The sequence below is a fragment of the Squalius cephalus genome (assembly GCF_949319135.1).
Source record: "Squalius cephalus genome assembly, chromosome: 25".
NCBI lineage: Eukaryota > Metazoa > Chordata > Actinopteri > Cypriniformes > Leuciscidae > Squalius > Squalius cephalus.
This window is the reverse complement of record NC_137146.1, coordinates 29040704-29058203: the sequence shown is the minus strand read 5'-3', so window position 1 is coordinate 29058203 and position 17500 is coordinate 29040704. Positions and strand designations below refer to the sequence as shown.

The 17500-nt window shown below is 37.0% G+C and overlaps 1 protein-coding gene across 3 annotated transcripts in view; it reads left to right on the top strand.

Annotated features, from left to right (window-relative positions):
• piezo2a (piezo-type mechanosensitive ion channel component 2a) overlaps nucleotides 1–17500 on the top strand; it is a 233351-nt gene that overhangs the window by 126461 nt on the left and 89390 nt on the right. For 2 of the 3 annotated variants that reach the window (XM_079863153.1, XM_079863154.1), the window contains 8 exons: nucleotides 1978–2269; nucleotides 4165–4378; nucleotides 11894–12062; nucleotides 12907–13041; nucleotides 13242–13277; nucleotides 13385–13511; nucleotides 15320–15474; nucleotides 17423–17500. The exon at nucleotides 17423–17500 is cut by the window's right edge and continues 153 nt beyond it. In XM_079863153.1, the coding sequence (XP_079719279.1) occupies nucleotides 1978–2269; nucleotides 4165–4378; nucleotides 11894–12062; nucleotides 12907–13041; nucleotides 13242–13277; nucleotides 13385–13511; nucleotides 15320–15474; nucleotides 17423–17500 (1206 nt within the window). The remainder of the gene's footprint in view (nucleotides 1–1977; nucleotides 2270–4164; nucleotides 4379–11893; nucleotides 12063–12906; nucleotides 13042–13241; nucleotides 13278–13384; nucleotides 13512–15319; nucleotides 15475–17422) is intronic. The other variant, XM_079863155.1, reaches the window with a different exon arrangement.

Genomic DNA, 17500 nt, shown 5'->3' with positions numbered 1-17500 from the left:
TGAGTTTTGTTTTTGAGCATCACTCACCGAGCTGGTCTCTGACCCGAGACACGTGTTCATCTGAACCTGACGGATGTTCTGACAGTACGAACTGAGTTTCTCTGAGTTATGGGTTTGAATTTGATTAAATCTGTGCCGGAGATGCTCACTTTAGCCAGATTTACTCTAGAACTGAGAGATTTTCTCAAAATCGAGGACTGTTAGTTGTAACAATACTTGAATTCTATAATAATAATACTTAACATTACATTTGACAGATTGTTTTAAAGTGATATTTGCTTATTCAAGAATGACAGTTACTTTTGTTCATACTTAATTCATGTGATTTTATTTATTATTCAATATTTTTTATATTGTTTTACTTTATTTTTAATTATTTTTTGGTTACACTTTATTTTAAGGAGTCATTGTTACAATGTAAGTATATATTTAAGTACTCTGTAATATTAAGTAACTACATGTACTTACTATAGGGTTAGGGTAGGATTAGGGTTTGGTTGAGGGTTAGTTGCATGTAATTATGCATAATTTACTGTTATTACTATGGTAAGTACATGTAACACATGTAACAAGGACAAAGTATTGCTACTTTTACAATCATTAACAATCATACTTAAGCCATTGTTAATTTAGTATCATTCAGATTTTATTATAGTTTTTATTAATATTTTGAATGTTTTAATGTTTACATTTTATTTTTTATAAAGTTTTAGTAATTTTTTACTAAATTTACAAGTTTTTTGATTTTGTACTATATGTCTATAAAATTTTATTTCAGTTTTAATAATTAACTTAAAATGAGAAATGTCGCCTGAACACTCTAGCAACTACATAGCATTGGTTTTCACGGCAAATACCTCTCACTTTCTTTCTTTTTTTTTATTTAAAACTAGTTTTTCATTGTTCTGAAGGAGGAATAAAGAACTTTTCCCTCATATTTCCTTTCATAAACGCTTGAAGAGTGCTTCTAGACAGCGCTGTCTCAACAGGCCGACGGGATTTAATCAAGCCTTCAGACCTTCATCCTGTTCTAGTCTTTCTGGATTCATTTAGCCTGTGTTAACTTCATTAGGAAGGAGAACAAGTCACTCTCTAATGCCTTTTATAAAGAATCTTGGAATAATGCCCGTTATTGGCATAAAGTACACAGCAGTGGATTCAGCTTCGGTTTTATAGTGAAGTTTAGCGTATTCTTCTGACGCAAAACACATGAATTCTTAAGATTTTTTTTTTTTTTCTTGTGCATGTTTTATTTTCCTTGCGCTGGATGTGATATGACGTCATCAGCAGTGAGAGACCACTGAAATCTGGATACACCTGGGAGTTTTAATCAGCGTCTGGTTCATAACAGAGACTGGTACATCAATATCCCATAATAATGTGGCACTTCTGACCAATCCAAGCATTTTAGAAATGTCCAAATGTTCTATGAATATATAATTCCAGTTTAGGGTCGGTACGGTTTTTAAAAATGATTTTAAAGAAGACTCTTCTGCTCACCAAGGCTTCATTTATTTGATTAAAAATACAGTAAAAACAGTAAAATTCTGAAATATTATTCTAATGTAAATCATCTGTTCTCTATGTGAATATATAGTAAAGTGTAATTTATTCCTGTGATCAAAGCTGAATGTTCAGCATCATTACTCCAGTCTTCAGTGTCACATGATCCTTCAGAAATCACTCTAATGTGAGGATTTGATAATCAAGAAACATTTATGATTATTATCAATGTTAAAAACAGCTTCATATTGTTGTGAAAACTGTGATACATTTTATTTTTCAGGATTCTTTGATGAATAGAAAGTTTAAAAGAACAGCATTTCTTTAATGTCTTTACTTTTCAGCAGTAGCGTGTGTGTGTGTGTGTGTGTGTGTGTGTGTGTGTGTGTGTATGTACAACCATTGGATTTAGGTAAAATTACAAAGTTTAAGAGAACATTTTAAACTCATACTTTCTGTACTGTCATGTTTCAGGAAAAGGAGGATGAAGAAGAAGACAAGAAAAGTGAGAAGCAGGAGCTTGAGGACGATCTGCTGTTCGAAGACTTTGAGCTGGGCGATGAAGACTGTGCTCTTCCCGAGGATGAAGAAGAAGAAGAAGAAGGAGAAGGAGAAGGAGAACTTGAGGAGGCCGATGTCGAAGAAAGCACCAAAATGAAGATCCTGCGGCAGATAGCAGACGTGGCGTCCAAACTCAAAGAAATCATTGGCAATCTGATTACCACTGCAGGAAAAGTAGTCGTAACCATATTATTGGGGCTCACAGGTGGGTAGTGTTGAGACCCACATCACTCACCACATGCGATCAATACGCTGCATTCATTCATAAGCTGAGGATGAATAAAAGCTCAAGTGTGTTGTTATATCCCAAAGCTCAAACCAAAAGAAATATGTAAGGGATAATAATGTGCATCCGGACAGTTGTTATCGCAGAATAAACCCCGACAGGGTGTTCAGGACCTGACGCGATGACATTATCTCGCGGATTGAGTTGACATATTTTATTAGCTCATTAAACCCAAAGCTTCTATGAAGAAAACAGTTCCTAGCAAGTGGTTTTGAGCCTAGACACACAACAGAAGGAACATATAAGGGATAATGACAGTATTTGCTTCTACTGAAGCCGTCAGCCCGCATTATTTCAACTTATTTTTAAAAATAATAATTTTTAACAGCAGAATTCCTTGTGAAAAACTACATTACCCATGATGCTATGCAGAAAATTCCACCAACCACAGAGCCAGAATAGCTCTTTAGCTCCGCCCACTCCCATGAAGCACTGTGAATGATGTAATAGTCGATCTCAAAATACTTAATTATATATATATATATACTGTATATATATATATTTCTGTGTGTGTATAATCAATGAGTATTTTTAATTTGATTATGCTGTTTGCAATGCTTCATGGGATTGTAGTTCTTTCACTCACTAAAAACTTTAAGACAGTCTTGTACCTTTTTGTCTTTTTGCCTCTTTTTCAAAAACGTTTTGCTTCAAATCAAAGTTTGTAATGTTGTGATTCTCCTCGTAACTGGTTGGCTTGGTTCATGGCTTTTAAGACTTTAAAAAAAATCACTTTTGGAGAAATGAATGGAAAAAATACTGAAAAAGGGGGCGGGCACTAATGCAGTATTGATGGCGAATAACTGACCTCGGAATGTTGCAACTGACCAATCAGAATCAAGTATTTCAAAAAGCTCTGTAATAAAAATAAATAAAACATCGCCCACAGTCTGGAGCCGTCACATTTACTACTGTTCGCCGAATTTTCTCAGACAAAGTCCAGTCATTTTAATAGGAAACCTGCCATTTTTTCCAGCAAAATTTTAACAACATACAAATATGATAATCATAATCTCAGAGCCTGATTAAGTGTGAGTTCAAATAGCATTGCGTGGCCTTTATAGCCATGGATAATTCACATTTTGAAAATAAATAAAAGGAAACCAGAACATTGACAAACAAACAAGTGTATTCAATAACAAAGAGACTGTTTCAGTCACTCAGTATGTGTTTTATTAATGTTAAAATGGTGTAATATTTATTAATTTGATTATGTGCTTATCCGTTTAGTTGTGAGTGCTGTGCCAAGCGGCAACCTTCCTGTCTCTCTCTTGAATCCAACACAGAAGTGACTTAAACTGCAGTTCATCGACTGGCCGCTAGAGACAGGCTTCAAAAGAGAGTCAATCCCATAGACACCCATGTTAATATGCCCAACTTTACAGCAACTTTAAGCCTTAAAGTTCTGCATAATTAAGGGCGTGGCCACTTGAGTGACAGGTAGATTGCCGCTGCTGTCACTACTAGCGTTTGTCTGCTGTCTGTTAGCGTCACGTCACCTCAGCTAATCCGCCTTTACCCATTTTCGATTATCCGGGAGTGACGCGCGGCCAAGATGGCGACGGCGGCTCCGCCCACTTTGGGCTTCAGAAACACTCTTCAGAAACACTACAGATGACGTCACACACACTACGCCCATATACAGTGCACTTGCAGAGAGACTCCGCCCACACGCTGTTCTGATTGGCTGTGATTTTTGATTGATTTTGTCGCATCTCGTAGTTGCGTCAGTTGTCGCTGGAATCTTATCACATCATGTCTGGTTTGGACACACTGCAAATGACTTTCCTTTGCCTTCTCTCGGTGTGTGTCAGGAATGATGCTGCCGTCTTTGACCTCCAGTGTGTATTTCTTCACCTTCCTGGGCCTGTGCACCTGGTGGTCTTTCTGCCGGTCCTTCGACCCGCTGCTCTTCAGCTGTCTGTGTGTCCTCATGGCCATCTTCAGCGCAGGACACCTCGTCATGCTCTTCCTATACCAGTTCCAGTTCTTCCAGGAGGCCGTTCCTCCCGGGAACAGTTACGCCAGGTGAGACCACAGAGCCTGAGCCTTTCAAAGCCGAGGTTTAAAGTCGCTCGTCTTTTCTATTGTGTCGTATATCTGAGTGAAACGCTTCTGGAACAAGAACAGATGTGGGCGGGGCTTGGTTGTGTCTGTAGGGAATTGATTGGATGGTTGTGGTTTGCTATTGGCTGATCTCATGTGAGTGACAGGTTATAGCCCCGCCCACATCATCAGAGAAGAGAAGAGATGCTGCAAGAGGAACTTATTCTCATTCAAGATTACCAGGAACATGAGGTTAACACATTAATGATGTTCACTGATTAATCATTTAGAATAAACACTGCAATATTCCATAAAAACTAGATTTCATGGTGACTTTAATGGGGTATGTAATGAAGTTGGGTATCAAGAACACTGGTGCTGTAAAAGCCCCACTGCAAAAAAAGATTTTCTTACTTAGTACTTAGTCTTGTTTGCAGTTCAAATATCAAAAAATTCTTAAATCAAGATGCATTTACTAGATGAGTAAAGTGCCATAAGATATTATGTCTTGTTTTCTGGGGGAAAAAGATCAAAATGAAGTGAGTTTTTGCTTAAAACAAGCGAAATGATCTGCCAATGGGGTAAAAAAAAAAAAATTAATTCAAACGGAAACAAGATTATTTTTCTTACCCCATTGCTGGATAATTTTGCTTGTTTTAAGCAAAAACTCACTTCATTTAGATTTTTTCCCGCCCTGAAAACAAGACATAATATCTTATGGCATTTTACTACTTTAGTAAATGCATCTTGATTTAAGAATATTTTTAAAAATTTGGACTGGAAACAAGACAAAACGTCTATTTTGCAGTGAACAAATGTACTGAGGATCAGTTTTGCCGACGCGTTCCCACCCTTTTTAAATCATCCTGTCGATGAGCACCAATGCTCGACTTGCTTGAGTTTGTGGATCTGCACTCGAGCGGCTGAACGCTTTGATTGATGCTGTTGCTCGTTTTGCACGTAAAGCCCGCGTGCGGCCGGATCCCCTTACTGTGGCCAATGAGATTACAGAGCGGCTGAAAACCAAACACAAAAGGAGAATTCAATTAGAACGATCCGGCGAGCGGGAATCCTACATGTGAGCTCGTCTGTCTGGTGGCCGATGGGCTCAATCATGCTAATCTAGCGACCTAGCCTGTTTAGCCTTGTGGCGTTACAGCGACTATCCGGTGTCGATCTCATCCAGGCATTGAGGTCAAGCTGTCATTAAAGTGATTAAAGGATGAACATTAATGGACAGTTCTGGTTCTGCATGCTCATTGATGATCACTGAGATATAATTACAGTTTTTATTTGTATATGGTCTGTTTTCATTTTAATTTTAGATAAAGTTTTAGTAATATTTGGGTTTTGTCATATTTTTATTTAATTTGTCTGTATTCATTTTTAGTTTTAGTTATTTTAGTACAGTACATCACATCAAGTTAAACTAAATGAAAACGAGAAATGTTGCTTTGGCATCTAACTGGAATAAAATGTTTATTTTTTCCAATATATTTTATTTCAGTTAATGTTTATTTTATTTCAAGTAAATGATTTTGAATGGGTTTTAGTTTCAGATTTAGTTATAGTAACCCAACTTCTAGAGGGTTCATACAGAAAGTAAGGGAATATTTGATGATGTGCATTAATTATTGAAGAGCTCATGTGGTTTGATAGCATGTATATCTGGCTAGATTAAAGGAGCCTGTCTCCTGTCCGGCTCATCGGTCTTCATCGGGCTCGTTTGAGCTTGGCAGTGTTAGTTTGCATCTCAAACCAAAAACGACCGACTGTCACACTCCATTTCAAAAAGTTTGATTTAAAGAGTCAATATTCACGTTGCTTTGAGAAATCTTGATTTAGTTCTGTGTTGTCTATGGCTTCTGTCCAGCGTTTAGCTCCAGGAAAGTCCTCAGTAAAGTGCAACAGACATGGAATATCAAACTCTACACTAATGATTTTTTATTGGTATAAGGTTTATGGAATATGAGCTGCATGTTAAGCTGGACGTTCTTGATCACTTAGGTCTGATGGTTTGATTTGACTCCATGTTCATTTCGTAGTCATTCACTAACCTTTGTGTTGTTTCAAACCTGTATGACTTTCATTTTATCTGTGGAGGTAATTTAGTGAATGTTGGAATATAATCGTTTTTGCAATGATGATGTGAACGATTCTGCATCGATGCATAAAAACTAAAGAATCGATTTCAAAAATGTAATTAAATAGGCCTATCATTCATATTAATACGCTGTTTTATTGTAATAAAATAAATTACTCTCATCATATATTAATAAAAAGGTTGCGTATGTCCTTTAGAAGCAAAGCATTTGCGTCTGATGTTCGCATTTACCTACTTTCTTGAAAGCAGACGTACAGAAGCACAGAATTATCTCAGAATATCGGTCTAGGCGAGGATTCACGTCAGTTATGTCTTAATTGAATGTAAAAGGTTGAGGATGTGAAAAATCTGATGTGTAACATTATATTAGATCCATACATTAGTACTTAATATAATAAACATGTTTTTGCACGTGACGCACGCACGTTTGAGCTTCTGTTAACCATATAAGATGTGCTTTATGTGCATTTAATGTGAAAAACAGCTAAATAATAATTAGTTTATCATATAAAGCGTCCAATCGTGTCTTGTTAGAAGACTTGGATTGAACTTGCTCGCTCCGTTAAACACTTACAGTGAAGTTTTCTAAACCTTATGTTATACTTAGGAAAATTACATTTAATGGGCTTAAAGTCACTTTAAGAGCGAATGCATGAATCCAATATAATGTTACACATCCAATTTCTTTCTCAACTGTTTATGTTCACTTAACACCGTGTCCTAACTACACGTGACGTTGCGGCGCGCGATAAAAGGTATGTTTTCCACGTTAATCAGTGTGTTTGTCCTAACCAGCCGCGACGGCGACACATGATTATTCTATTTTAGAAACGGTTTCTATTTTTCTGACGTCGCGCTGGAACAATAAACACAAAGTGTGGCGATGATAATCTCAGCTTATGCTCTTTATGTAATGTTAAACACGTGTAATGTGACTTTGAATATCATTTAGTGCTCCAGCTTTGAGGCTGTCTCCGCCCACACTCTGTTCTGATTGGCTGTCTCCGCCCACACGCTGTTCTGATTGGCTGACTCCGCCCACACACTGTTCTGATTGGCTGACTCCACTCCGCCCACACACTGTTCTGATTGGCTGACTCCATTCCGCCCACACACTGTTCTGATTGGCTGACTCCACTCCGCCCACACACTGTTCTGATTGGCTGACTCCATTCCGCCCACACACTGTTCTGATTGGCTGACTCCACTCCGCCCACACGCTGTTCTGATTGGTTGTCTCCGCTCACACGCTGTTCTGATTGGCTGACTCTGCCCACACGCTGTTCTGATTGGCTGACTCCACTCCACCCACACGCTGTTCTGATTGGCTGTCTCCGCTCACACGCTGTTCTGATTGGCTGTGGGTTGTGATTGATTTTGACGCATCTTGCGTGTCGCGTCTAGTGTTGGACAGACACATTATTTGTCGCTGGAATCTTATCGCATTGCTTCTGGTTAGGACACAGTGTAAGACATAACCGAAGAATACTTGCCAAGACGGGTATTTTATCTTAATTTTGTGTGCATGTGTCCGTTCAAGCGCAGGGATATGCAAAAGATGAATTTGTTCACGCGCTGTCTGAAAAACCTTGAATGGTTTAAAATCGCTTGAATGTGTAAATTAGCAAGAAAACACATGCAAATGATAAACTTTCACTCTATGATTGTTAAACTTAGCAATTAATCCGCGAATCACATGCGATCCGTTGAATCAATATGATGAATCGATATTCCCACAGGCAAATCTAGATGCTTCAGAATGAAAATCCACTGGTTTTGGTGTTGCCGGCGGCCTCGGAGAGCCCAGGTGTTTCTCATTACGACAGGACGGCTCTTGGCCTGCGCTTAAATCACACAGCTGGTTTCAGGGAGCGCTGCTGCATGCGAGAGAGAGAAAACAATCAAACGTGACTCGAAAACCCTTTGAGTACGGTAGATGCAATTCTTCTAAATGAAGCCTGGATGTGAGTCTCCAGTGGCAGGCCTGTATTATTCTGACACTAATATTCCCCAACGGCAGCAGCAAGCCTCCGAAAGACCCATTAGCGGCGGATACGAGACTATAATCGTGCAACTGTTGCGTCTCGTTAAAATGCGTTGCGAACGTCGCCCCCGAACGCGAGGCTGACAGCAAGACTCTAGAAAACGGGCTTTGAAAGCTTCGGCTGTTTGTTTGGGTTCTCTCTGTTACACTAGATTACTCGACAAGACTTCAAAATGGCAAACCCATGAGCAAACACTACAAATAAACAATCGTTCTGACCTCTGAAAGGTCCAATTTTAAAATTGTAGCTCCGCTTATTTGGGTTGAATCCACATCCTGAAACCTCATACGCATTCAAAGCCTCTATAAAAGACATAGATACTGCAAATATGTCAGATGAGGTTTGAACCGAGCTCAGAAAACACACAGCGAAGTGAAACGAGCCAAGCCAAATGCACAGACGTGTGAAGGAATCCTGATACCTTTCAGAAATACAATGTGCAGGAGAAGAATAAAAGAGGCAAACGTGCAAAGAAAGCAAATCATAAGCGAAGAAATATGCTTTACCAAACCCACATAGAATTAAGTGGTTTTTACAAGATTTCTTTCTCAAACAAAACCTGAGAAACACCCTATTAGAAAAACATTTGGCGATTTGCGAGCCGCTGCGTCTGGGACGAAAAACAAAGAGCTTCTCTTTGACAATCACATAAACAACACAATCGCTACCAGCTTCTCGTGGCGAGGACGCAGTTCTGATTACACACTAGGCTTGTGGAAATGCCAGAGAAGAGTCTATTCTGGGTAGAAAAAAATGTGATTTAGCAAACCCAGAGATTAGAACCAAATGGTTTTATGTTGGTTTGTCTGTTGGGAGCAACCAATGCGGGAGATATTACTCAAGAGTCGACTTGTTCATAGTTTGAAAAGCTCAGTGGATGCATCATATTTCATTTAAGTACAAAAAATGTAAAGAAATTCACAATTGTATTCAGCAAGGATTCATTTAATTGATCAGTAAATGCGTTTCTGATATTACAAAAGATTTCTATTTCAAATAAATGCTTTCTATTCATCAAAGAATCAGTTTCCACAAAAATATCGAGCACCACAACATTTATCGACATTGATAATAATCATAAATGTTTCTTGAGCATCAAATCATCATATTAGAGTGATTTCTGAAGGATCATGTGACACTGAAGACTGGAGTAATGATGCTGAACATTCAGCTTTGATCACAGGAATAAATTGCACTTTAGTATTCACATAAAATAACTGCAATTTTACATCATAATTCATATTTCACTGTTTTTACTGTATTTTTGATCAAATAAATGCAGATTTGGTAAGTAGAAAAAACTTCTTTCAGAAAATTTTTAAAATGTTACCTACCCCAAACTTTTGTACACATAAAAATTAGGGCTGTCAAAAGATTAATCGCGATTAATCGCATCCAAAATAAACGTTTGTTTTTACATAATATATGTGTGTGTACGGTGTATAATTATTTTCTATATATAAATACACACACATGCATGTATATATTTAAGAAATATTTGCATGTATATACTGTGTATATATATTTATATTATATATAATTTATATTATATATAAATATTTTATATATAAATAACACATTTTTCTTAAAAATATATGCATGTGTGTGTATTTATATATAGAAAATAATTATACACCGTACACACACATATATTATGTAAAAACAAATTTTTATATTGGATGAGATTAATCATGATTAATCGTTTGACAGCCCTAATAAAAATAGATGTAAATGATACAATAATGGACGTAGATTAAAAATATAGAGCTATAAAATTAATATTTTTTAAAAGAGAAAATATGAAGTCAGAATATTTCGCCTTTCATGATTCATCCAAACCCTAAGTGTGACATCCAAGACATCCCAAAAAAATAAATAAATGGTCTCTGAAAAATAAAAGATTTGTAAGCAAAATGCAGACGTTGGCAAGTTTTTATTTCATTTATTTATTTTATTTATTATTTGATAAGTTTGAGGCGTAGTTCAGATCTCCTCTGAATCTAGAGGAGACACATGACAGATTTATGCGTTCTAACAGTTGTGATTAAAGATCTTTATGATTTGTGTCTGCCGTCCTCATGGCACCTTCTTCTGCTTTAGAGAGTGTTTATTATGCATTGGCCTCTGCATTATAAATAGCAGCAACATTTCTGCGCTTAAACTCGTTATTTTCAGCCGTGGTATTAGGACTTGGATGTCACGCTTAGGGTTTGGATGAATCATGAAAGGCGAGATATTCTGACTTCATATTTTCTCGATGGCATGAGGTAGCTGCAAAACGAACATCTGGCAAACCACAGTCATTTAACTAACGGCACCAGAACTATAAAACCCAGTGAGCGTGTGTTTGTCACCTTATCCATTTTCAGTGGGGTTTTAGCTGCGAGAAGTTGCCGTTTTATAGATTTCTTCAGCTAAATATGACACCAAATATTGGTTATATGTGTAATTAATGTAAGTTACATTCAAAGCCACGTCTCTTTATTCTGAATGGGAATGACACTCCTGTCTCAAATTATAATGTTTTATTTGGGAATGAAGAGCTGTTGAGAGTGTCCTAATCTTGGGCTGTACTTCTGTTTTCTCTTTATTCATTCCTTTTTTCCACTTGTATACCCTGTTAAATAGGCATCTGCTGTTATTTTCTTCCTTAGCTGTCCAATTTAGCTTCCACTGAAAGAGAGAGAGTAAAAAAAGGGAAAATAAACACAAGTTTAACCCTGAGAAATCTGGAGTGAATTAGCAGATCTTCTCTTACGGTTGAAAAATGTAGTAAAGTGCTTTTTGATTGGGTGATAATCTTATTTTTCTTTCCCAGATCATTACATCACACACACACACACACACACACACACACACACACACACACACACACACACACACACACACACACACACACACACACACACACACACACACACACACACACACACACACACACACACACACACACACACACATATATATATCATACATACAGTAGTCCACATTTGAAGTGGATCATAACCTTTCATCAAAGTTATACATGAATTTTGAACAATACCAGTTCTTGTCTTAGGACAACTTTGATGAACTTTTTTGATCCACTTTAAATGTTGACTACTGTATATATGTGTCATATATATATATATATATATATGACACATATATACAGTAGTTTCATGCGAGTCATGAAGACAATATATATAGGGTTAGGGGTTAGTCTCATCAATATATATATATATTGTGTTCATGACTCGCATCCATTAATTTAATATCGGATACCTTCACTGTATTCTTGCAGAATCTCAGTAGTTTTCTGTAATGTATTTTTAATGAATGTATAATGTTCCTCTCTCTTTCCCTCAGTCTGTTTGGCATTTCTCCGGTGGTGAAGACGGACTGCTCACACACCTGGATGTTTACAGTGAACCCTGACCTGCCGTGGCACCACTTTGTCAATCCCATCATGCTCTTGGTGCTGTATTACACTCTGGCCACACTCATCCGCCTCTGGCTTCAGGAGTCAGAAGACATGGTCAGATTACACTCTTCTTCTTCTTCTTCTTCTTCTTCTTCTTCCTCTGTTTTTCACTGAGGTATTCTTCATCGTATTACGAAAGTAAAATGTTTTGAACACTGTTTTCTGTTGTTCCTATTCCTGATACTCGTTTCCGGCAGTTCAGAGTCACTTCTTTCTTCACTTTGATCTGTAAACTTTGCAGAACTTTTATATTCACAAACAGCTTTATTACACACTACATGAAAGGCAATATCCAAAAAAAGCATAATAGGGCACTTTAAAGGGAAAATTCATCAACATATACAGTCAAATCCAAAATTATTCAGACACAAGATATAATTTTTGATATTTTCTTTACTAGTGTGTGCAGGACACTATAGTTCATTTATGCAAGTGAGGAGAGCAAAATAAAGTAAACTGTGACATATTATACCCAATAATTCTTCATTCAGAGACTACCAGTGACATTTATACAAATGTGGGAGCAGAAATGATTGGGACACTTTGAGCTGATCATGTTTTGCTGAAGTGTGTTTTCTTTAATTGCTAATGCTCTTTTTACACACAGACTGAACACAATGAAGCATTGCTTGGTGACTGGTTGAGCTAAACTGGTATTATCTAATTGTGTAGTTAAATTTAACAGCTGACAGATATTCAACATAATTCATGTGTGAGACAGTCTAACAGAAGGACGGACAAAACCAGTCAAATATCAACTGAGTTCTGCTCATATTTTATCACCATTTTCTAAACTATAGCGAATAAACTGATGATGATGTGAGAAATGTGTCTGAATAAATGTGTGTTTGACTGTATATGCAGCACATTTATGATTATGATTGTGCCTCTTCATCAGCAGGTGAAAGAGAGCGAGGGCGAGCCGGAGGGAGGAGAGGAAGCCGAATCTCCTGACAGCAATAATGCGGTGTACACCGCGGACAGGAGGAGGCAGCTGTGGAGGATGGCACACTATCGCACAGACGAGAGAAATGTACGAGTCTGCATCTCACAATCAAACACTTGACCATGTCCATAACTCCACATCACTCATTTTCACGTTTACTATTACAGTCTTCCACCATTTAACCATTTAAAATGCTTGTTTGTGTAGCAAACATATACTTGCTGTGAGTTGTTGTTAAGATGTGATGGATGAATAGTCATCATGAGTTGTTCTCTTGCATGTTTCAGCTGCTCTCCACTCAACATGGCTACAACTCACCCGAGGTTTGTGTTCGTCTGCTGATCACCCAGAACCATAGATTATTACTTGAGCCTGGCAGTAATGAAGGCATTATAAATACTGATGTTATAGTGCTTCTGAACTCTCTCAGGTGTTGATTGTCACGTCTAACGGAGCTTCGCTGGACTTCACGTCAGTTCCTCATGAGAATGGACCGAAGTCTGTGGAGCTCTACTCAACCCCTCATTATAGACCAAGCCAACCCGAGTCTGATCCACGTAACTTCAACTTTATTTATTTATATAGCAACATCGTTGCCCAAAGTGCTTCACAGTTAACTAAAAACAATAAAACATACATGTATCAAGCCTAGCAGATGAAGGCATGACTACACACTCTTAGACATACCCCTCACACAACTGTATAATGAGATCAGTGCAGAGAGAAATAAAACTAAATGAAAATAAGTTATAACTACAATGTACAATACCCTTAACTAAAAGCTAAGTTAAAAAGATGAGACGTAAAGATTTCTATTGTTTGAGCTAGCCGGATATGAAGGGGAAGACTTGGGAGCCACAACTGGAAAAGCTCGGTCACCCTTTGACTTCTTTTTAGAATAAGGGACCGCCAGCACAAATTGGTTGGTTGATCTTAATGTCCTACCTGATATGTAAGATCCTAAAAGGTCAGCAATAGTTTGGGGACATGTTATGCAATGCTTTAAAAACCATTAATAAAATCTTATGTTACTTATCTTAAGACTTCTCTTACGTAAGTCTTCCCCTGTCCTGTGACCACACTAATGCTCTGGAGCGGCGCAGTGTTTATGGGGTGAAAGTTCAGCCAAATGGTTTCCAGGAAAAAAAACTGACAAGACTATTTTTCCTAGCAAAACCATTTTCTTTTATAGCATTCCAAGTAGGTTCAATAAATTACTAAAACTCTTTTTGTAATTAAACAATATTGTCTTATTGTCCAGTAACCCCCCCCCCCCCCCCCCCAATTTTTGGCTTTAGATGCAAAATGGCAATCAAAAAATAGTATATAGTGTATATATATATATATGTGTGTGTGTGTGAGGCTAACCATCGCTTTTTTTTTTTATTACAAAAACAGTTTTAGTAATCTTAAAGTGACAGTAGCCTAATAAACCTGCTGCTGTGATGTCATCATTAATGCAAATCAAAAAACAAAAGACAGAGAAAATCACTCACTACTCTTGACTGAATCACTTCTGAAGCTTTAATGTAAGATAGATAGATAGATAGATAGATGGATAGATAGATGGATAGATAGATAGATAGATAGATAGATAGATAGATAGATAGATAGATAGACAGATAGACATATAGATAGACAGATAGATAGATAGACAGATAGACAGATGGATAGATGGATAGATGGATAGATAGATAGACAGATAGATAGACATATAGATAGACAGACAGATAGATAGATAGATAGATAGATAGATAGATAGATAGATAGATAGATAGATAGATAGATAGATAGACAGATAGATATATAGATGGACAGATAGATAGATAGATAGATAGATATATAGATAGATAGATAGATAGATAGATAGATAGATGTGTAGAAAAAATATAGATAGATAATGGATAGATTAATATATTCAATACCATATTATTTTTTATTTTTTATTAAAAGAAAAAAAGATTGACAATGGTGTAAAAACAAATTGAAATAAAAATATATATTCTCTGAAAACACTATCTTACACAATTTCTCTTCTCAAGTAAATCTCTCTGCTTTAGGGATGTTTATATATATATTTACTTGAAAACAAGACAGAAATACTGGTTAAGATTTGTGGTTGCGCTGCACATAAACATGTAGTGGAAAAGGATTTGATCCACCACATACATACTTTCACAGGTTTGCCATAAACATCTGCACTCTATTTCTTAAATATTTTCCATACATTTTGGGAAGTTTTTTTTTTGGTCCAGATTTTCCAGATATATGCAGGCAAAGCTTCCATTCATGTTCAAGGGCGAAGATATTAGATGATTCACAGAATCCAACCTCGTTTTTCTTAGAATACATGTTTGTTTTTCAGTGAAAATGGACTGCGGTGTTTACAAGATGGACTCGACGTATGTTGAGCTTTCCGAGGTTCCGCAGGCGCTTGGTGTTGTGCGTGTGAACTCTGTGGTGAAGGCCTTCAGGTTTATCATGAAGCAGAGCTACATCTGCGCTCTCATTGCTATGATGGTGAGCATGACAGTCCTCCCTTTCAGGAGCATTTTAGACTCCCGGCCTTCCCTTAGGGGGCCAATTTGGTCATTACCCAGACAGATCTGCACACACTAGGTAATGTGTACCATGTGCACAAATGTGCAAAATGGAGGTCCCCTGTTGGTGATCTTTGAGATGTGATGTACTAAAGTATGGTTGGATCTCACATGCCTCATTCATTTAAAGACATTATTTCAATGGTGAACTGTGTAAGATTGTTTTATGTTAAAATTAGGGATGGGCCCGATACTGCACTCGTGTACTCATACTCATAAAAATACTCAGATAGACTCTAAAACACACTGGGTTAAAAACAACCCAATTTGGGTTGTTTTCAACCCAAGGGCTGGGTAAATATAGGACAGAACACATTTTACCCAACAAATTGGGTTGTTTATTTAACCCAGCACAATGGTTTGATTTAACCCATCATACCGGGTTGATACATTTTTTACTATAGTACTAGCATTTTTATTTTTTATTTTACTTCATATATGAATTAATGTTTACGGATTAACTTAAATCCTCTAATCTTTAAAAAAAAAATACTCCACACAACCACTGGTTTGCATGATTATTCCTTTATTTATTTTTTTACAATATTGCATATTTCATATTTTAATACACTCGTGTAGGTGACTCACATTGTATGTTGCTTTTCAGAAAATTAAACAATTTACAGCACAATAACGAATTTATACATCAAATAAAATGTACACAAACCCGTATTTTACCGAAGACATGCACCAATTGGACGGAGTGGCACTGCTCTCTCCTGAAGAACAGTGGAAATTACAACCAACAGTTTTGAAGTCCATAAAAGTAGAAGTCCCCGGAGCCATGTGGAGTTCCTTTATGATGGATAGATGCACTTTTATGATGGATAGATGCACTTTTATGATGGATAGATGCATTTTATGATGGATAGATGCACTTTTATGATGGACAGATGCACTTTTATGATGGATAGATGCACTTTTATGATGGATAGATACATTTTATGATGGATAGATGCACTTTTATGATGGATAGATGCACTTTTATGATGGATAGATGCACTTTTATGATGGACAGATGCACTTTTATGATGGATAGATGCGCTTTTATGATGGATAGATGCACTTTTATGATGGATAGATGCACTTTTATGATGGATAGATGCACTTTTATGATGGATAGATGCACTTTTATGATGGATAGATGCACTTTTATGATGGATAGATGCGCTTTTATGATGGATAGATGCACTTTTATGATGGACAGATGCACTTTTATGATGGATAGATGCGCTTTTATGATGGATAGATGCACTTTTATGATGGACAGATGCACTTTTATGATGGATAGATACATTTTATGATGGATAGATGCACTTTTATGATGATAGATGCACTTTTATGATGGATAGATGCACTTTTATGATGGATAGATGCGCTTTTATGATGATAGATGCACTTTTATGATGGATAGATGCACTTTTATGATGATAGATGCGCTTTTATGATGGATAGATGCACTTTTATGATGATAGATGCACTTTTATGATGGATAGATGCACTTTTATCATGGATAGATGCACTTTTATGATGATAGATGCACTTTTATGATGATAGATGCACTTTTATGATGGATAGATGCACTTGTATGATGGATAGATGCACTTTTATGATGGATAGATGCACTTTTATGATGGATAGATGCACTTTTATGATGGATAGATGCACTTTTATGGACTTCAAAACTGCCATTCACTCCCATTATAAAGCTTGGAAGAGCCAGGACATTTTTTAATATAACTCTGATTGTATTCGTCTGAAAGAAGAATGTCATGTACACCTAGGATGACTTCAGGCTGAGTAAATCATGGGCTAATTTTAATTTTAAAGTGAACTACTCCTTTAATTTCCCCTGACCTTCCTCCCAGGCTTGGAGCATCACGTATGTGAGCTGGCTGACCTTCGTCTTCCTCATCTGGTCGTGTACACTGTGGATGGTGAGGGAC